General features: G+C 44.9%; 1 protein-coding gene across 3 annotated transcripts in view; it reads left to right on the plus strand.

Annotated features, from left to right (window-relative positions):
• Positions 1-22,585, plus strand: part of myo9aa (myosin IXAa) — a 152,013-nt gene that overhangs the window by 99,876 nt on the left and 29,552 nt on the right. For all 3 annotated transcript variants that reach the window (XM_055921739.1, XM_055921737.1, XM_055921738.1), the window contains 5 exons: positions 5,591-5,688; positions 6,161-6,287; positions 8,729-8,818; positions 16,980-17,096; positions 18,347-18,481. In XM_055921739.1, the coding sequence (XP_055777714.1) occupies positions 5,591-5,688; positions 6,161-6,287; positions 8,729-8,818; positions 16,980-17,096; positions 18,347-18,481 (567 nt within the window). The remainder of the gene's footprint in view (positions 1-5,590; positions 5,689-6,160; positions 6,288-8,728; positions 8,819-16,979; positions 17,097-18,346; positions 18,482-22,585) is intronic.

A 22,585-nucleotide genomic window follows, 5' to 3' on the forward strand; every position in this document is an offset into this window, starting at 1 on the left:
GATGGAAGACCAGCTCTAACATACCTGACTCAGCAAGACGTGGTTCAGATAGAAGACCAGCTCTAACATACCTGACTCAGCAAGATGTGGTTCAGATGGAAGACCAGCTCTAACATACCTGACTCAGCAAGACGTGGTTCAGATAGAAGACCAGCCCTAACCCACCTGACTCAGCAAGACGTGGTTCAGATGGAAGACCATGATTAGTTCATGATTTAAAACAGGTGTCTTAGTGCTGGGCTGGACAGTCAGTGTCTCCTGTACCAGCAGTTGGAAACCCCTTATCTATGCCTACTGTACAAACCTTAGTGAGGACGCTACTAGTACAGTGTGCCTACCACACACAGACACACACACTGGTACCCTGGGTCACCACTCACTCAGCCATGAACTAGTGTTAATATTAATGCAGGGAACCTGGAGTATCCTGGTCAGAATCTGCCAACAAACACTTTGGGCAGATTGAATGAGCGTGTGGCGATAAGCAGCCGTCCAAACATTACTTGTTGACAGAGCCTCGCAGTAGCTGACCCGTGACCCCCCCCCCCCCCCCCCCCCGTGTGTGTGTTTCACAGGCGGCCGGTGGCACCTTAATTAGGGAGGACGGGCTCATGGTAATGGCTGGAATGGAGTAAACGGAATGTTATCGAGCACATCAAACACATGGTTTCCATTTATTCCAGACATTTATGAGCCCGTACTCCCCTCAGCAGCCTCCTATTCTCTGTCTCTCTCTCTCTCTGTGTGTGTGTGTGTGTGTGTGTGTGTGTGTGTGTGTGTGTGTGTGTGTGTGTGTGTGTGTGTGTGTGTGTGTGTGTGTGTGTGTGTGTGTGTGTGTGTGTGTGTGTGTGTGTCGTGCATCCAGGGAGCAGGCTCACACGGACAGTCGTTTGTTTAGAGCTTCCTTTCTCTTGACCACCATAGGATTGATGACTTGTGAACTTTTGACCCTTTGACACTAATCAGAAGGCTATGTCAACAAGTTTCCATTTTGAGCCAACAAGCCTGTCATGTTAGCATAGATGGATAAATAGTTATCCTGAGCAGTCGATGACCAATACAGCCTGGCTACAGGTGTCTGAGTTGGGGTGTGCTGATACAGCCTGGCTACAGGTGTCTGAGTTGGGGTGTGCTGATACAGCCTGGCTACAGGTGTCTGAGTTGGGGGTGTGCTGATACAGCCTGGCTACAGGTGTCTGAGTTGGGGTGTGCTGATACAGCCTGGCTACAGGTGTCTGAGTTGGGGGTGTGCTGATACAGCCTGGCTACAGGTGTCTGAGTTAGGGTGTGCTGATTGATGTAGTGATGGGTGTTCTGGTTGTCTGTGAATGGCATGCTCACCATATGCATATTCCATAGCCTTGAATCAGTGTAGTGCTTCACCAATCATCTCATCGATCACAATACATGCAAAGACATTTCCCCCAATGTCTCCAGGTATGTGTTTGTGGTTTTGTGTTGATGTGCACATCTGCAACATGGGGACAGGCAAGGCTACTACTTTGTTACAGGAAAACGGCTCTGGGGGATGTTGAACACTGAATTATTATCTACTATCTTGTCATTAAAAAAAGGGAAGTCAAATAATGTACAAGATACCACTGAAAAAATGTGTACTTTTACAGTATTGGAATATTACGGCTCTATATACATAGTAGTACATTATGATCATGGTCTAATGATAGTTCTATTGTATTATTATTGTAATATACTGTGTATATATACTGTGTATCAAAGATGCAGTCGTTCATTGTTTTTCTACCCTTCACTGACATTGTGGAATTCTAGAGGAGTGTGAGCTATGCAATGCATGTAGTGTCTAAAACAGACTTGCCAATCTGGAAATATACCTTTCATTTCCCCCTGTAGAGTGTGTGTGTGTGTGTGTGTGTGTGTGTGTGTGTGTGTGTGTGTGTGTGTGTGTGTGTGTGTGTGTGTGTGTGTGTGTGTGTGTGTGTGTGTGTGTGTGTGTGTGTGTGTGTGTGTGTGTGTAACATCTGTGAGATAAACAGCTGTGTAGCGTGTGGTGTGGAAGAGGATGCCATTTCCTTACCCCCTTACATTCTGCCCTCCTGGTGTTGTAAGCAGTCATACCATCTGATTCAAACTCTCATCCACCAAGGGTCACCTCAAAGCCAAAGTTATTCAGATGTTTTCACATCTCAAAGTATTCTAACTGTATGTTCTATGATGAGTCCAAAAATACCATCTTGTGTACAGTTGATCCCGCTATAACTCAAGCCCTGATGACAGGGAAGGATAGGCACCATCTCATGTAATCATTTCACTATCCCCTTAAAGCAGGGGTGGTCAACTCCAGGGGTGGTCACTCTTTTCTCCATCCCTAGTAAACACAGCTGATTAATCACATTACATTCTTAACTGAACATCATGATTCGTTGATTATTGGAGTCAGGTGTGTTAGCTGGGACTGGGGAAAAACTGTGACACCAATCAGGCCCTCGAGGACTGGAATTTCCCACCCCTGCCTTAAAGGGATATTTGGGAATTTTGGCAATGAGGCTCTTTATCTATACTGAACAAAATATAAACGCAACATGCAACAATTTCAAAGATTTGACTGAGTTACAGTTACTATAAGGAAATCGGTCAATTTAAATAATTTCATTAGCCCTAATCTATGGATTTCACATGACTGGGAATACAGATATGCATCTGTTAGTCACAGATAAAGGTAGTGGCGGCCTCCCGGGTGGCGCAGTGGTCTAAGGCACTGCATCGCAGAGCTAGCTGTGCCACCAGAGACTCTGGGTTCGAGCCCAGGCTCTGTCGCAGCCGGCCGTGACCGGGAGTGCCATGGAGTAATGCACAATTGGCCTAGCGTCGTCGGGGTTAGGGAGAGTTTGGCCGGCAGGGATGTCCTTGTCTCATCGCGCACTAGCGACTCCTGTGGCGGGCCGGGCGCAGTGCACGCTGACCAGGTCACTAGGTGTACGGTGTTTCCTCCGACACATTGGTGCGGCTGGCTTCAGGGTTGGATTGGTGCTCAATGGGTGACTGAGTATGCAGGCCATGGAAGAACTGGGTCATTTTCAGCTTCCAGGAGTTGTGTACAGATCCTTGTGACATGGGACCTTGCATTATCATGTTGAAACAGAAGATGATGGCGGCGGATGAATGGCACGACAATGGGCCTCAGGATCTCGTCACGGTATCTGTCTTTTCAAATTGCCATCGATAAAATGCAATTGTGTTCGTTGTCCGTAGCTCATGCCTGCCCCATACCATAACCCCACCGCCACCATGGGGCACTCTGTTCACAGCGTTGATGTCAGCAAAACACATACTTGTGGTCTGTGGTTGTGAGGCCGATTGGCCATACTGCCAAATTCTCCAAAACAACGTTTGAGGCAGCTTATGGTAGAGAAATGAATGTTAAAGTCTCCTGGCAACAGCTCTGGTGGGACTTTCCTGCAGTCAGCATGCAAATTGCTCCCACAGATGAACTTGTTGATACCATTCTTATTTCTCTGCTAGCATTGCACTATCGCTAGATAGCATCATCTCGTGTAACTACCTTTAACTTCCTTCATACTGGACACAGATACATAAAAATGGTATTCACTTGTTCATCTGACTCTGGGGAAGTAGCCAAAAACCCGAAGTATCCCTTTACCATGCTGCAATTTAGCTGCTATCATAACTCTTCTGTATGTTGGCCAACGGACAAACAAAGGAATGATACAGCTACATGTAGCTTTATACTGTACAACCTTATTCAATCAGGCCCATTTTACAATACAGTGCACCATGTCTCAGTATTTAATACAATCATAATTCAGTCAGGACAGATTCTATAGTCTTGAGAACAGGTTGTCATTACTGTCCTTTGCATGTAATCATGGAGTTGGATGCCCTTGTTGATGTAACTCTGGGACTGAAGCCAGGTGAATTAAACCTGTTAAAGAGAACATGCTGCCTGCAGGGCTACACACCACAGGGGTGTGTGTGGTTGTGTGTGTGTGTGTGTGTGTGCACCTCATTAGAAGCCTCATTGTGAACCTCATTGTACCTGGATACCCAAACTCTCCTCTTCTATATTGTTTTCTCTCCACAGCCTTCATTTCAGCACTTACCCCTGCAGACCCTGTAAAGGCACTTACCCCTGCAGACCCCGTAAAGGCACTTTCCCCTGCAGACCCTGTAAAGGCACTTTCCCCTGCAGACCCTGTAAAGGCACTTTCCCCTGCAGACCCCGTAAAGGCACTTTCCCCTGCAGACCCCGTAAAGGCACTTTCCCCTGCAGACCCCGTAAAGGCACTTTCCCCTGCAGACCCTGTAAAGGCACTTTCCCCTGCAGACCCTGTAAAGGCACTTTCCCCTGCAGACCCTGTAAAGGCACTTTCCCCTGCAGACCCCGTAAAGGCACTTTCCCCTGCAGACCCCGTAAGGGCACTTTCCCCTGCAGACCCTGTAAAGGCACTTTCCCCTGCAGACCCTGTAAAGGCACTTTCCCCTGCAGACCCTGTAAAGGCACTTTCCCCTGCAGACCCTGTAAAGGCACTTACCCCTGCAGACCCTGTAAAGGCACTTTCCCCTGCAGACCCTGTAAAGGCACTTTCCCCTGCAGACCCTGTAAAGGCACTTTCCCCTGCAGACCCTGTAAAGGCACTTTCCCCTGCAGACCCTGTAAAGGCACTTTCCCCTGCAGACCCCGTAAAGGCACTTTCCCCTGCAGACCCCGTAAAGGCACTTTCCCCTGCAGACCCCGTAAAGGCACTTTCCCCTGCAGACCCCGTAGAGGCACTTTCCCCTGCAGACCCCGTAGAGGCACTTTCCCCTGCAGACCCCGTAGAGGCACTTTCCCCTGCAGACCCCGTAGAGGCACTTTCCCCTGCAGACCCCGTAGAGGCACTTTCCCCTGCAGACCCCGTAGAGGCACTTTCCCCTGCAGACCCCGTAGAGGCACTTTCCCCTGCAGACCCCGTAAAGGCACTTTCCCCTGCAGACCCCGTAAAGGCACTTTCCCCTGCACACCCCGTAAAGGCACTTTCCCCTGCACACCCCGTAAAGGCACTTTCCCCTGCAGAGCCTGTAAAGGTGGTCATAAATCGCTACTCCTCTTATTGCCTTTGCCAGCATGCCAAATTTCCCCTGAAAGTTTAGCAGAAAAAGTCTGAATTTTCCACTGCATGAGCAGAACATGCTGTCGTTCACCAGCCCCCTAAAATCTGACCAGAAATGCATCTCTGGCTCCGGTTTGTTAGACCGAACTTCCTTATGACATGCTCTTATATGTCACTCAGCTTGTCTCTGTCATGCCACTGATCTGTCTTAGGAGAAGCCTGTCACTAAAAGTCATCTTCACTTCTTGGGTGGATATTTTCTCTCACGTTTGTCGCTGGTACAGTATGTAGTGTTGGTGATGGCACAGTACTGGCTAGTACAGCACCTACTGTATCCGCTCTGCTGAGCACACTGGGCTGACTTACTGTTTGGCAGTCGCACTGATTTTGTGCTACAGTTGCAGCGTTGTTTGAGCCAAAATGGCTACCATGTGGTAGGCCATTATGTGGTAAAGCCATATGGGCACTGATAACACCTGGTCTCCTGTCATTGGCCCATGCAGGACTGCTTCACAGTGGAAGGGGAGGACCTGAAGCACGACTTTGAGAGACTGCAGCTGGCCATGGAGATGGTGGGATTCCTGCCTGCCACACGCAAACAGTGAGTACACACACACACACACACACACACACACACACACACACACACACACACACACACACACACACACACACACACACACACACACACACACACACACACTGAAATTACAAACACAGGCAAAGGAATCATAGTCACAGGTAAATTACCAGGATACGCTGTCCAAAAGCTCTAACCAGTTTCTGTATTGAAACGAGACATGTTTCTGTGTTGAAACGAGCCAGGTTTCTGTGTTGAAACGAGCCAGGTTTCTGTAACGAAACGAGCCAGGTTTCTGTAACGAAACGAGCCAGGTTTCTGTAACGAAACGAGCCAGGTTTCTGTAACGAAACGAGCCAGGTTTCTGTAACGAAACGAGCCAGGTTTCTGTAACGAAACGAGCCAGGTTTCTGCAACGAGCCAGGTTTCTGTAACGAGCCAGGTTTCTGTAACGAGCCAGGTTTCTGTAACGAGCCAGGTTTCTGTCCCACAGGATCTTTTCTCTGTTGTCGGCCATTCTTCACCTGGGGAACATCCGCTACAAGAAGAAGACCTACCGAGATGACTCCATTGACATCTGCAATCCAGAAGTCCTACCTACTGTCTCAGAACTGTTAGAGGTAAGCCTGTTACTGTCCAGAACTGTTAGAGGTAAGCCTGTTACTGTCCAGAACTGTTAGAGGTAAGCCTGTTACTGTCCAGAACTGTTAGAGGTAAGCCTGTTACTGTCCAGAACTGTTAGAGGTAAGCCTGTTACTGTCTCAGAACTGTTAGAGGTAAGCCTGTTACTGTCCAGAACTGTTAGAGGTAAGCCTGTTACTGTCTCAGAACTGTTAGAGGTAAGCCTGTTACTGTCCAGAACTGTTAGAGGTAAGCCTGTTACTGTCTCAGAACTGTTAGAGGTAAGCCTGTTACTGTCCAGAACTGTTAGAGGTAAGCCTGTTACTGTCTCAGAACTGTTAGAGGTAAGCCTGTTACTGTCCAGAACTGTTAGAGGTAAGCCTGTTACTGTCCAGAACTGTTAGAGGTAAGCCTGTTACTGTCCAGAACTGTTAGAGGTAAGCCTGTTACTGTCTCAGAACTGTTAGAGGTAAGCCTGTTACTGTCTCAGAACTGTTAGAGGTAAGCCTGTTACTGTCTCAGAACTGTTAGAGGTAAGCCTGTTACTGTCTCAGAACTGTTAGAGGTAAGCCTGTTACTGTCTCAGAACTGTTAGAGGTAAGCCTGTTACTGTCTCAGAACTGTTAGAGGTAAGCCTGTTACTGTCTCAGAACTGTTAGAGGTAAGCCTGTTACTGTCTCAGAACTGTTAGAGGTAAGCCTGTTACTGTCTCAGAACTGTTAGAGGTAAGCCTGTTACTGTCTCAGAACTGTTAGAGGTAAGCCTGTTACTGTCTCAGAACTGTTAGAGGTAAGCCTGTTACTGTCTCAGAACTGTTAGAGGTAAGCCTGTTACTGTCTCAGAACTGTTAGAGGTAAGCCTGTTACTGTCTCAGAACTGTTAGAGGTAAGCCTGTTACTGTCTCAGAACTGTTAGAGGTAAGCCTGTTACTGTCCAGAACTGTTAGAGGTAAGCCTGTTACTGTTGAAATTATTCCGTATTATGTTTACATTTGACATGTTAGTAATTTAGCAGATGCTCTTATCCAGATCCACTTACAGTTAATGCATTCATGTTAAGACGGCTCGGTGAGACAACCACATATCACAGCCGTAGTCCATTCCTTCTCAATAAAGGAGCTAACAACCAAGTCGGTGCTAGTAAGAAAATACAGCCGTAGTCCATTCCTTCTCAATAAAGGAGCTATCAACCCAGTCGGTGCTAGTAAGAAAATACACGTGTGAGTTAAAGTTCAAGGAAGGCAAGGCTTTATATAATTGTATTTTTTATTTTCTTGTTTTATAATGGATACAACAGAAGTTGATTGAATGAGACCTACGTAGTGTGGAAATCTATTCCTCAAATGTGTTCCCATCCACACAAGCACTTTGTTTCTCAGAGTTGGGATGTTTTCAGATGCATTTGCAGTGACATACTGTACTGTGCGCAAGGCTTTTCAGTACCAAGCCACTCGGTGGAAAATGCAATTCCTCGGTCAGGAATTTGGTTTGCATGCAGCGTGTAATTACATCATTTCTAATTCTGTCATCCGTCTACAAATATTCTGTAGACACAACACTATTTCTCTCTCTCTGCCTCAGTTTATGAATGATCGTTTTTCCAGGGAACATGTGATGCCAAGGGACAGAAGTCAGGCCTTATAAGGGCAGATGTATTTTCAGAATAGTGATCCAACCATCGTTGAGGTTTGCAGGAAAGCAACAGGAGCAGCTAGTGGCTAAGGAACATGGCTTGTGCTCATGTGGAAGAACGTGTTCCCCAAATGGGTCAGTCAAGCATCTTACAGATAAATGGAAATCCATTTTAAAATAATGTTCATATTAGAGAAATGAGATATGTAATGATTTATACAGGTTACTTGTGGTTTAAAATATGAGATGGTTTGTAATCAGTATTTAAGTACCTTCAGATAAAGTGTTGCTGTGATTCCTCCACTAGGGTTGCACAATTCCTGGAACCTTCAGTAAATTCCCTGGCTTTCCCGATATCCCTTTTTGGAAGATTCCTGGGAATGAGGAGGGAATAAAGCAGGAAATCCAGAATCCTACAACCAGGTTTTCTGTTAAACCAGGGAATTTATTGAACGTTCCAGGAATTTTGCAACCCTAGTTGGGACCTAGTCTACATCCAAGAGAAGTGCACTGTGCTGGGACATGGCCTACACTCTGCCTCTTCTCCCCTCTAGTTACAGGATATTAATTGGATAGTGCCGGCCACTGGCCCTCTTGTGTCAATAACTGGAATAAGTCTTTCTCATGACCGTGAGTGCCCGCCCCACTAAACATAGCAGGGCTCATATCCACCCTCATTACCTAAACATTTGTCTGAATGAAAGCTGTTGTAGGGCTTGGTGTGTGTACAGAAGAAGAATGGGCTTTGTGTTTCTGAAACAGAAATTGCTTTCAACTGTGAAATGAATTGTGGTCTCTTTTCTGTACAGGTCAAGGAGGAGATGCTATTTGAAGCCCTGACGACGAGGAAGACCATGACAGTGGGAGAGAGGCTCATCGTGCCCTACAAACTGGCTGAGGTGAGACCAAGTCAACAGCACAAACCTGAAACTCATCCCAAACATTCTCAACCCTTATTGCAACGAAGAGGCACGGTCAAATACTCCACCTTACCTCAAGACATACCATTCCTCAACCCAATCCCAAAGTATTCTTGACAATTTGATCATCAAGACATATTGCATTATTCTGCATTGGTAAATGCTAAGGAATAGTCGGCACCCTGCCTATCTAAATAACGATATAGGGGAAACACTGGGTCCCAGTCCCAGGGCAGGCTGTGAAGGTGCTGGAGTCAGAGCTGGTCTGTTTGTCAGTCTCTGTCTGTCTGTTTGAGTCTGTCGGTCTGTCTGTCTGGTTGGGTGTGGATAGTTGAGGGATCAGATTGATGTCTACAGTGGGGTAGGGCATAGCGGATGTCAGGGCCGTTAAAAGGGGTCTGCTCTGCAGGGCCAGCGGAACTCACAGCTACACACACACACACACACACGCGCATACACCACGTCTATAATTTTAACCTTGGAAACACTGAGTGGGAAGTGGCTGTGTGTAGAGCTGGTAGTTCCATTGGCCCTACTGAGCAGACCCCCTTTAATGGGAGTGTGCTTGTAACCATGCAAACACCTAGATATGGTTTTAAGTTCACCAAAAAGTATCCTTGAAATGTGCATCCGCATTGCAAGTCAGCCTTAAACCAAGCTACTGGAGAAAGACTACCACAGCTCTCATTCCAATAGCACAAGTTCCTTTTCCTCAACGCTAGTCCACAAAGGCTGCAGCATCAGAGAGCTGCTTAGTTTGTTTACAGAAACCAGAGAGGGATTCTCTGAAAACAAACACACGCCACGGCCATGTAATGCAGACAAGACTCAGCTGAAAGACTGACCAACAAGCTCACAAAGTGGAAATCAAAGGCCTCTTCTTTTAAGTGTAATTCTAAAATATAGTTATTATTTTTAGTATAATTGCATATTATTTTTTGTTATTTACACCTACAGTATGTCCACATGTTGGATGGGTATTTTATCTAAATCTTTTCCACAAAGTCGATCCTTTTCTACCTCCCCAGCTAGCATGTGGCTATGCCATATCACAGCATACAACAAACTTCCTCACTACACAAAACTTTTATAATCCACAACACCGCTACTTTATCAACCGTATTATCCAAAACACAGCTACGCCCTCGTTCCAGCTGTTTAGCAGCCATTTTATATGAACAAACTGTGCTGATTGTTCTGGCAGCTCGTTGGGTGGTCCTTTCTGTAAACATTGTTGTAACGGTTGCAACAGTGGACTTTTACTCATTCGCTCTATAGTCTCAAATGGTATTTTACTACTTCAAAACTCAAGTACCATGGATGTTTTTTTCTCTCTAATTGTGACTCACCACCTGGATTCGGTCTTATGGAGGAACATTTGAAATTGTGTTTTTTTTTACATTGGATAAATGTACTCAGAGCTACAAAATGGTATATCATAAACTGTATTTGAAGAACAATGGGAAAGTAATTCTGCTTTGAAAATTGAACTTTTGTTGCAGAGCATCGTTCACACCCTCTTAAGCTTTTGCCCCACCCATCTCATTTTGCTCTCGGAGCGCATACTTGACTCTCTGGCCGATGATTTGTTTACCTATGGATAACATGAAAACAGCCTAACCAGCTCTGCTGGCAACAATTTCATTATGCTTTTTTGCAGACGTTTACTGACACCGGCCATATTCAACGGTGTTGTACACACGTCACAACTTTAGCTAACGAGTCAGCCAGCTAACGTTAGCTAGTTAAACCACAATGAACAGTGCCAACAATGCCACAGGGCTGGGAGCTAACCAACCAGGTTCAATGTTGTGGATACGGAAAATAACGTCAGCTAGGGAGCCAGCCAGCTAGCTAACAGTAGCTTGAAATTAAACCACTTCCTGTCAAAATTAGAAATGTGTAATATCTGAAAATGTAGCTAGCTATCTTACCTGTATACATCATCATGCGTGATGGACGCATCTCCCTGTCAGGAATGCCATGCCACGGTTGCCCTTAGTTTGAAGATGTAATCCGGAGAAAGGTGTTTCCTCCATCTCTTTAGCTATCATACTCTAATTCCATTGATTTCAAAACGTGATCCTCCCGGAGGTGGAGAGCATCACTTATGCAGCTCCACTACACAATACATTTAAAAAAATAGCCGCGTTCAACAGGATTACCAACACAGACCAATCCAAACTCAACTCTCTGCATTTCCAGCCCACTCATTATCTCAGCCAATCATTTCAACTTCTTTGGTTTAACCAACAAGGCTCGTAATTTAACAATTGCATTTACAGATGGCATACAAGTTTGTTATTAAGGTACATGAAAGTTCACATGTTTGAGAAGGCATTTCTGCCCCAAAAAAATGCATTTTGAGAGAAAAAAATGTTTTTACGTTCAAGCGGCTCTCCTGTTAAGTCGTGACTTGCGACATACGCCTCGTTTCCTGGATCGGGTCTTATCCATTTTGTTATTGAGATATTTGAAAGATTGATGCTCACCGGAATGTTCTGAATCCAACTTCCTTAAATAATGAAAAGGCCTCTCACTTTTGAAGACTCTTGCAAGCAATATAAATAGCAGTTTGTATGATCTTTGGGAGTTGCTAGGCAATCCTTTTTGTAGCTGCTAAAAATAAAGTAGTAAATTATGTAAAAGACAGTCATTTCAACTTTTGCTGGACCGTTGTATAATGGCATGTTTTGAGCAACAGTAGACATCTGAAGCTCTGCAGGCACTTATACTGGAAATGTACTATACTAACTTCCCACACAATTCGGTCACATTTTTGTGTGTGGTAAATCTATCTCACCTTGTTGATTAATGGACATTCAGGCATGGCTACAGAAGATGACAAACAGACCTTCACTGTCTGTGATGGTATGAATTAATGACTCCTAATAATAATTATTATTTATTACATTTGTAAAACACTTTTTTCATTATACAGAATAATCTTGAAGTGCATAAAATAATACATTTAAACCATATACGAAAAAAATTGACACAACAAGACAGGATAACTGACACAAGGAACGCAGCTGACACTACAAGGGACAAGGACACCAAAGAACTCAGCTGACACTACAAGGGACAAGGAACCCAGCTGACACTACAAGGGACAAGGACACCAAAGAACCCAGCTGACACTACAAGAGACAAGGACACCAAAGAACCCAGCTGACACTACAAGGGACAAGGAACCCAGCTGACACTACAAGCGACAAGGACACCAAAGAACCCAGCTGACACTACAAGGGACAAGGAACCCAGCTGACACTACAAGGGACAAGGAACCCAGCTGACACTACAAGGGACAAGGACACCAAAGAACCCAGCTGACACTACAAGGGACAAGGAACCCAGCTGACATTACAAGGGAGGAGGAGGGGACGGAGGACTGACGGGGACGGAGGACTGACGGTGACGGAGGACTGACGGGGACGGAGGACTGACGGGGACGGAGGACTGACGGGGACGGAGGACTGACGGGGACGGAGGACTGACGGGGACGGAGGACTGACGGGGACGGAGGACTGACGGGGACGGAGGACTGACGGGGACGGAGGACTGACGGGGACGGAGGACTGACGGGGACGGAGGACTGACGGGGACGGAGGACTGACGGTGACGGGGACAGAGGACTGACGGTGACGGGGACAGAGGACTGACGGTGACGGGGACAGAGGGGTGACGGGGACAGAAGACTGACGGTGACGGGGACAGAAGACTGACGGTGACGGGGACAGAAGACTGACGGTGACGGGGACAGAAGACTGACGGTGACGGGGACAGAAGACTGACGGTGACGGGGACAGAAGACTGACGGTGACGGGGACAGAAGACTGGCGGTGACGGGGACAGAAGACTGGCGGTGACGGGGACAGAAGACTGGCGGTGACGTGACGGGGACAGAAGACTGGCGGTGACGTGACGGGGACAGAAGACTGGCGGTGACGTGACGGGGACAGAAGACTGGCGGTGACGTGACGGGGACAGAAGACTGACGTGACGGGGACAGAGGACTGGGAACATGACTCAAGTCTTTGTCATATGTCCAATATTCATCCATGTTACTATACTCAGCAAAAAAAGAAACGTCCTCTCACTGTCAACTGAGTTTATTTTCAGAAAACTTAACATGTGTAAATATTTGTATGAACACAAGATTCCACAACTGAGACATAAACTGAGCAAGTTCCACAGACATGTGACTAACAGAAATTGAATAATGTGTCCCTGAACAAAGGGGGTGTCAAAATCAAAAGTAACAGTCAGTATCTGGTGTGGCCACCAGATGCATTAAGTACTGCAGTGCATCTTCTCATGGACTGCACCAGATTTTCCAATTCTTGCTGTGAGATGTTACCCCATTCTTCCACCAAGGCACCTGCAAGTTCCAGGACAATTCTGGGGGGAATGGCCCTAGCCCTCACCCTCCGATCCAACAGGTCCCAGACGTGCTCAATAGTATTGAGATCCGGGCTCTTCGTTGGCCATGGCAGAACACTGACATTCCTGTCTTGCAGGAAATCATGCACAGAACGATCAGTATGGCTTGTGGCATTGTCATGCTGGAGGGTCATGTCAGGATGAGCCTGCAGGAAGGGTACCACATGAGGGAGGAGGATCTCTTCCCTGTTCCGCATAGCGTTGAGATTGCCTGCAATGACGACAAGCTCAGTCCGATGATGCTGTGACACACCGCCCCAGACCATGACGGACACTCCACCTCAAATCGATTCTGCTCCAGAGTACAGGTCTCGGTGTAACGCTCATTCCTTCGACGATAAACGCGAATTTATTTATTTGTTTTATTTTATTTTACCGTTATTTTACCAGGCAAGTTGACTGAGAACACGTTCTCATTTGCAGCAACGACCTGGGGAATAGTTACAGGGGAGAGGAGGGGGATGAATGAGCCAATTGCAAACTGGGGATTATTAGGTGACCATGATGGTTTGAGGGCCAGAATCCGACCATCACCCCTGGTGAGACAAAACCGCGCCCCGTCAGTGAAGAGCACTTCTTGCCAGTCCTGTCTGGTCCAGCGACCGTGGGATTTTGCCCATTGACGACTTTGTTGCCAGTGAGGACCTGCCTTACAACAGGCCTACAAGCCCTCAGTCCAGCCTCTCTCAGCCCATTGCGGACAGTCAGAGCACTGATAGAGGGATTGTGCGTTCCTTGTGTAACTCGGGCATTTGTTGTTGTTTCCATCCTGTACCTGTCCCGCAGGTGTGATGTTTGGATGTACCGGTCCTGTGCAGGTGTTGTTACACGTGGTCTGCCACTGCGAGGACTAACAGCTGTCCATCCTGTTTCCCTGTAGCGCTGTCTTAGGCGTCTCACAGTACGAACATTGCAATTCATTGCCCTGGCCACATCTGCAGTCCTCATGCCTTCTTGCAGCATGCCTATGGAATGTTCACGCAGATGAGCAGGGACCCTGGACATCTTTCTTTTGTTTTTTTTCCAGAGTCAGTAGAAAGGCCTCTTTAGTGTCCTAAGTTTTCATAACTGTGACCTTAATTGCCTACCGTCCGTAAGCTGTTAGTGTCTTAACAACCGTTCCACAGGTGCATGTTCATTAATTGTTTATGGTTCATTGATCAAGCATGGGAAACAGTTTTTAAACTCTTTACAATGAAGATCTGTGAAGTTATTTGGATTTTTATGAATTATCTTTGAAGACAGAGTCCTGAAAAAGGGACGTTTCTTTTTTTTGCTGAATTTTCTTCCATCAGACAATGTAATCAACTTCACTTGTGTGGATTTCCTGCTTTAATTATACAATGTTCCTAACATCTGGGCCCCATCGGGTTTGTCTTCAAACAAATAACTAATAAACATCTAGAAATCAAGATGCATTTGTTGCTTGTTTTTCTACATTGCAATCAAACAAGGCTAAATCTCTTCCAAAGACATAAAACACCACATGCAACAATTTTCAAGGAAATCAGCCACCTCCAACGTCGTTTTTAGAGAGTTTGGCAGTACCACGTGTAACCACGCCAGCCCAGGACCGCCACATCCGGCTTCTTCACCTGCGGGATCATCTGAGACCAGCCACCCAGACAGCTGATGAAACCAAGGAGTATTTCTGTCTGTAATAAAGCCCTTTTGTGGGGAAAAACCTATTCTGGTTGTCTGGGCCTAGCTCCCCAGTGGGTGTGCCTTGGTCCCAAGTGGCCTAATGAATTTATTTCACTTGATCTGATTTCTTTACAATGAACTGTATGTAACTCAGTAAAATCATAGTAATTGTTGCATGTGACGTTTTTATATTTTTGTTCAGTATATATATTGGAAGAGATTTAGCCTTGTTTGATTGCAAGGTAGAAAAACAAGCAACAAATCCAGCTTGATTTCTAGATGTTTATTAGTTATTTGTTTGAAGCCAAACCCGATGGGGCCCAGATGTTAGGAACATTGTATAATTAAAGCAGGAAATCCACACAAGTGAAGTTGATTCCATTGTCTGATGGAAGTGTTTAGGGTATTCCATGCGTACCTAACTGATCACCCATGGCACCAGGGCCCGTGTTCACAAAGTGTCTCAGAGTAGGAGTGCTGATGTAGGATCAGTTTTGTATTTTCGATCATAATGAATATGAGGAGGTTCTGATCCCGGATGAGCACTGCTACTTTGAGATGCTTTGTAATTATGGGCCCATGTCTTTCACATTCAACCTTTTGAGGTCAGTAGTAACATGGATGAATAGTGAGATGCAGTAGGTCAGTAGTAACATGGATAAATAGTGAGGTGCAGTAGGTCAGTAGTAACATGGATAAATAGTGAGGTGCAGTAGGTCAGTAGTAACATGGATAAATAGTGAGGTGCAGTAGGTCAGTAGTAACATGGATAAATAGTGAGGTGCAGTAGGTCAGTAGTAACATGGATAAATAGTGAGGTGCAGTAGGTCAGTAGTAACATGGATAAATAGTGAGGTGCAGTAGGTCAGTAGTAACATGGATAAATAGTGAGGTGCAGTAGGTCAGTAGTAACATGGATAAATAGTGAGGTGCAGTAGGTCAGTAGTAACATGGATGAATTGTGAGGTGCAGTAGGTCAGTAGTCACATGGATAAATAGTGAGGTGCAGTAGGTCAGTAGTAACATGGATGAATAGTGGGGTGCAGTAGGTCAGTAGTAACATGGATAAATAGTGGGGTGCAGTAGGTCAGTAGTAACATGGATAAATAGTGAGGTGTAGTAGGTCAGTAGTAACATGGATAAATAGTGAGGTGCAGTAGGTTAGTAGTAACATGGATAAATAGTGAGGTGCAGTAGGTCAGTAGTAACATGGATAAATAGTGAGGTGCAGTAGGTCAGTTGTAGCATGGATGAATAGTGAGGTGTAGTAGGTCAGTAGTAACATGGATAAATACTGAGGTGCAGTAGGTCAGTAGTAACATGGATAAATAGTGAGGTGCAGTAAGTCAGTAGTAACATGGATGAATAGTGAGGTGTAGTAGGTCAGTAGTAACATGGATAAATAGTGAGGTGCAGTAGGTCAGTAGTAACATGGATAAATAGTGAGGTGCAGTAGGTCAGTAGTAACATGGATAAATAGTGAGGTGCAGTAGGTCAGTAGTAACATGGATGAATAGTGAGGTGCAGTAGGTCAGTAGTAACATGGATAAATAGTGAGGTGCAGTAGGTCAGTAGTAACATGGATAAATAGTGAGGTGCAGTAGGTCAGTAGTAACATGGACGAATAGTGAGGTGCAGTAGGTCAGTAGTAACATGGATGAATAGTGAGGTGTAGTAGGTCAGTAGTAACATGGATAAATAGTGAGGTGCAGTAGGTCAGTAGTAACATGGATAAATAGTGAGGTGCAGTAGGTCAGTAGTAACATGGATAAATAGTGAGGTGCAGTAGGTCAGTAGTAACATGGATAAATAGTGAGGTGCAGTAGGTCAGTAGTAACATGGATAAATAGTGAGGTGTAGTAGGTCAGTAGTAACATGGATAAATAGTGAGGTGCAGTAGGTCAGTAGTAACATGGATAAATAGTGAGGTGGAGTAGGTCAGTAGTAACATGGATAAATAGTGAGGTGCAGTAGGTCAGTAGTAACATGGATAAATAGTGAGGTGGAGTAGCTCACCAGTAACATGGATGTGTGGTTTTGTATGTTCCTGCAGGCGGGCACGGTGCGAGACTCAATGGCCAAGTCCCTGTACAGCGCACTGTTTGACTGGATTGTGTTCCGGATCAACCACGCACTGCTCAACAACCGGGACTTGGAGGAGAGCGCCAAGGTAAGACCAACGTGACTGCTATCATGCTTTGTTATGACATACTTATGTCTGCTTATAATATATCTGTCATGCTTTGTTACGACATACTTATGTCTGCTTATAATATATCTGTCATGCGTTGATGACATGCTCACCTCTCCACTTCATTAGGATTAAGATCACTTGATTGGTCAATTTCAAGGTCCAGCTAAAAGGTTACTTCCTTCCGCTGTTAACCCAACCTCTCCGAAAGACACGCATACATACATTGGTGGGAAAAAGTACCCAATCGTCCTACTTGAGTAAAAGTCTAAAAGTATTTGGTTTTAAATATACTTAAGTATCAAGTGCAAGTATAAACCATTTCAAAGTCCTTATATTAAGCAAATCAGACGGCATAATTTTCTTGTTTTTTAAATTTACAGATAGCCAGGGGCACACTCCGACACTGACATCATTCACAAAGGAAGCATTTCTGTTTAGTGAGTCTGCCAGATCAAAGGCAGTAGGGATGACCAGGCATGTTCTCTTAATAAGTGTGTCAATTGCACCATTTCCCTGTCCTGCTAAGCATTCAAAATGTAATGAGTACTTTTGGTTGTCAGGGAACATTTTATGGAGTAAAAAGTACATTATTTTCTTTAGGAATGTAGTGAGGTAAAAGTTGTCAAAAATAATTAGTGAAGTACAGATACCGCTAAAAACTACTTAAGTAAAAATACTTTAAAGTATTACCTAAGTACTTTACTGCATACATACATATACAGGTTTTGGGGAGGTGTGGGGGGCTGCCACACTGGGCGCCCAGGGAGCTGTTGTTGGGGCAGTTAAGTGCCTTGCTCAAGGGCACAACATTTACCCTCCTTTTGCCAGCTCACCTCCTCTTGGTTTCCATCGGACTCGGGATTCGAACTGGCAACCCTCCGGTTGCAGGCTCACCTCTCTAAGGCTACCTGACGCTCACCTCTCCGCCCAGAATAACTGGCTTTATGCTTCTGTTACAGGTGTTCAAATAGAGCATGAACACCTTGGCAGAGACATGCTGTGATAAGACAAGCTGTTTTATTGATTTAATAAATCATAGTATGAACCACCTTCTGGAATCAGTGACATCAGGGGTTTTGTTTGAACAGCTTCAACCTTGTTTGCCATTATGTGGCTACGGGTCTTTGGTAACCTTCTGTTAGACTTTCACCTATATGGCTTTCATATTGAATTGTTTTTTGTTGTTGTCAAAAAGCATATTGTTAATTGAGATTTCACCCTCACAGATCTTTTCCATCGGCGTGCTGGACATCTTTGGCTTTGAGGACTACGAAAACAACAGCTTTGAGCAGTTCTGCATCAACTTGGCCAATGAGAGGCTCCAGCACTACTTCAATCAGCACATCTTTAAGCTTGAGCAGGTACGGCATTTGGCATTCCTGCACCCTTTCAGTACTAAACTGTACTTATCCACAATGCACTTACATGGAAGTCTACTATACAGTGGTCCTTTAACCCTCCAGTGGGTTATGCAATAGGGTTTATTATGGGGCTGACCGCCACATGACTCATCTCTTCAACCCTCTGACTGTTGATTATGATGGATGGATGGATGTTACCTCCCCATCCTCATTATGATGGATGTATGTTACCTCCTCAACCCTCATTATGATGGATGTATGTTACCTCCTCAACCCTCATTATGATGGATGTATGTTACCTCCTCAACGCTCATTATGATGGATGTATGTTACCTCTTCAACCCTCATTATGATGGATGGATGTTACCTCCTCAACCCTCATGATGTTACCTCCTCAACCCTCATTATGATGGATGTGTGTTGCCTCCTCATCGCTCATTATGATGGATGGATGTTACCTCCTCAACGCTCATTATGATGGATGTATGTTACCTCTTCAACCCTCATTATGATGTATGTATGTTACCTCCTCAACCCTCATTATGATGGATGTGTGTTGCCTCCTCAACCCTCATTATGATGGATGGATGGATGTTACCTCCTCAACGCTCATTATGATGGATGTGTGTTGCCTCCTCAACCCTCATTATGATGGATGTGTGTTACCTCCTCAACCCTCATTATGATGGATGTGTGTTGCCTCCTCAACCCTCATTATGATGGATGGATGTTACCTCCTCAACCCTCATTATGATGGATGTATGTTACCTCTTCAACCCTCATTATGATGTATGTATGTTACCTCCTCAACCCTCATTATGATGGATGTGTGTTGCCTCCTCAACCCTCATTATGATGGATGGATGGATGTTACCTCCTCAACGCTCATTATGATGGATGTATGTTACCTCCTCAACCCTCATTATGATGGATGTGTGTTACCTCCTCAACCCTCATTATGATGGATGTGTGTTGCCTCCTCAACCCTCATTATGATGGATGGATGTTACCTCCTCAACCCTCATTATGATGGATGTATGTTACCTCCTCAACCCTCATTATGATGGATGGATGTTACCTCCTCAACCCTCATGATGTTACCTCCTCAACCCTCATTATGTTACCTCCTCAACCCTCATTATGTTACCTCCTCAACCCTCATTATGTTACCTCCTCAACCCTCATGATGTTACCTCCTCAACCCTCATTATGATGGATGGATGTTACCTCCTCAACCCTCATTATGATGGATGTATGTTACCACCTCAACCCTCATTATGATGGATGTGTGTTGGTGTTAACTGACTGGATTGGAGAGAAAGGTTGTTTTGGTCATGATCAGCTTTGTAGGTAAACATCATGTTTAATCACGATTGTCCTTAACTACTTTTAGGCTGCATTCACACAGGCAGCCCAATTCTGATATTCTTTCCATTAATTGTTTTTTTGACCAATGACATCAGCTTTTTCAAAGGTGATCTGATTGGGCAAAAGACCAATTAGTGAAAAAATATCTGAATTTGTCTGCCTGTCTATATGAATCCTTAGTGAGTACAACTGAAACTGATTGTAGAGTTCCTTTTAACAGCGCCGTCTTGGTAATGACACATACTGTATTTGCTCAAAGAGGCCTCCTGTACAAAGGCACCTATCCATAAAGTCACTGCCGTCATTAACCTCCATGTTAAAAATTAGCCACGGCTTTTGAACGTGTACAGCACTCACTCAACTTCTAAGAGGGTTTGTTTGCTTCATGCTTTGGGGAGGTTGGGACATTTCATCATGCTACTAATAAGTCAGATTTTATGGGATTTCCTATGTTAAAATGTACTGTTCCTCAACAGAACAAATGGCTTATGAAATGAATGGTCTTAGAAGAGCACTGAAGTGTTGGAGCTCAGTTAATACAATACTCTGATATAGTTCTGAGCTTTTAGAGATCAATCAATACAATACTCTGGTATAGTTCTGAACTGTTCGAGATCAATCAATACAATACTCTGGTATAAAGTACTAGTAAAAAGTTTGGACACCTACTCATTCAAGGGTTTTTCTTTATTTTTACTATTTTCTACGTTGTAGAATAATAGTGAAGACATCAACACTATGAAATAACACATATGGAATCATGTAGTAACCAAAAAAGTGTTAAACAAATCTAAATATATTTTATATTTGAGATTCTTCAAAGTAGCCACCCTTTGCTTTGATGACAGCTTTGCACACTCTTGGCATTGTGGTCTTGACTATTATTCTACAATGTAGAAAATAGTCCAAATAAAGAAACACCCTGGAATGAGTAGGTGTGTCCAAACTTTTGACTGGTACCGTAGTTCTGAAGTGAACAAGACAATACTCTGGTATAGTTCTGAACTCAATACTCATAAGGATGTACGAAAGCAACCACGTGCTGCTTGTCATAAGCAGGCAGCCATTTTTCTGGTGGTTATAAATGTCCTTATCCACTACCGTTTATGGTGGTTATGTGCTTATCTGCTACCTTTAGAAAATAAATAAAGCTTATAAATGCAAATTCTTTAAAAAAAAGAAGAGACATCCCAGACATACACATTCTCGTAGAGGCATTGCTATAAGAGAGAGGTGTGTGTGTGTGTGTGTGTGTGTGTGTGTGTGTGTGTGTGTGTGTGTGTGTGTGTGTGTGTGTGTGTGTGTGTGTGTGTGTGTGTGTGTGTGTGTGTGTGTGTGTGTGTGTGTGTGTGTGTGTGTGTGTGTGTGTGTGTGTGTGTGTGTGTGTGTGTGTGCGTGGCCTGAATTCCTCCAGAGAGCGGGTGGAGTGCGTCATTCAGCAGGCTGCAGCATCTCACTCCCCAGTGACTGTCATATCAGCTAATAACTCCACACTCTAAGTGTTGGCAAACCATCAGACGTCTAAACCACTGCTGGCAACGTAGAGCAGGACTGTCATTAGAGCAGTGTTTATGGTCCATTCACACTCGATGAACAGCGTGGTGGCCTACTGTACACAGCCAGCTAGCAGGGACACGGTCTTCTTACTGCTATTAGCTAACCACTATCGTGTTGATCATCTTGTCTCGTGTTGTTACGCTGTGCTGAAGTTGCCATGTCCAACTTGAGGCCTTGATGTTTTTACTGACTGAACTGGGGCTGATTGAAGTCATAGTCTATAAAGCACCAACATGCCCTCAAAGTCCATGATAATGATTGACTAGAAAATGTCTCCATATTGTATGATCCTGTAAGTCACACTAAAAGGCTCTCTGTGCAGACAGGCATGTTCAGACCCAGTTAGAAGGAGAACACACCAGCCCATCATCAATGTGTGACCGTGTTGACATCCAAGAATCGGGCTGTGAATGTGACCTGCTTGAGTAGCACAAGGATCATCGATTCTAATGCTTTACCTTTTCCAAGCACTCACCGTAGTTGTCCAGGCATGTTTTGCCCAGTGCTTTACATGACAGGAAGGTCCAATTTGGAGACGTCCAAGTCCTCTGGTTAACAGAAAATAAGGACTGGGTTATTTGCCATGGTTTGGAGACCAGGGTCAGTCACGGTGTAGAACCGTTTTAGCATTGTTCAAGGGCTCAACTTCAGCAGATGGCAGGTTATTTGTGCTCATGGGAAATTGAATAAAGCAGGGGGTTTATTTGCATATCTGGATTGTATTGTTGTGATTGACCTGCACATCTAGTTGTAGGAAAGCAAAGAGATGAGAGTCTGCGTTGTGAAGGCCTGGTGGTGGCCCTAATAGATGACAGATCAACATGGAGACAATATCAAGGTGGCATCAAGGAGCTTTTTCCCCCATAATTATTCTGTCTAAAGAGATATATATTCAGCTAGCCTGTATTTGCATTTGCCAAGTCCTTTGAATATTGTTGGACTGAGCCGTTTCCTTTGTGTTGGGTAACTCTGACAGTGCGCGAGGGGAGGTGCTAGTTGCCCCTCAATGAAAGGAAGTGTGTGTGCGTGTGCGTCGGAACAAGTGACGGAGGGGACAAAGTTGACAGACGTCAGGTTGGCTCATCTCCAGCTACATCTGGCAGGCATGACATCACCATCATAAATCACTACACACTGGAGGGATTCGTGGAATAGTCAGACACATCACACACTTGTGTA

Source organism: Salvelinus fontinalis, chromosome 4, assembly GCF_029448725.1.
Source record: "Salvelinus fontinalis isolate EN_2023a chromosome 4, ASM2944872v1, whole genome shotgun sequence".
Lineage (NCBI taxonomy): Eukaryota > Metazoa > Chordata > Actinopteri > Salmoniformes > Salmonidae > Salvelinus > Salvelinus fontinalis.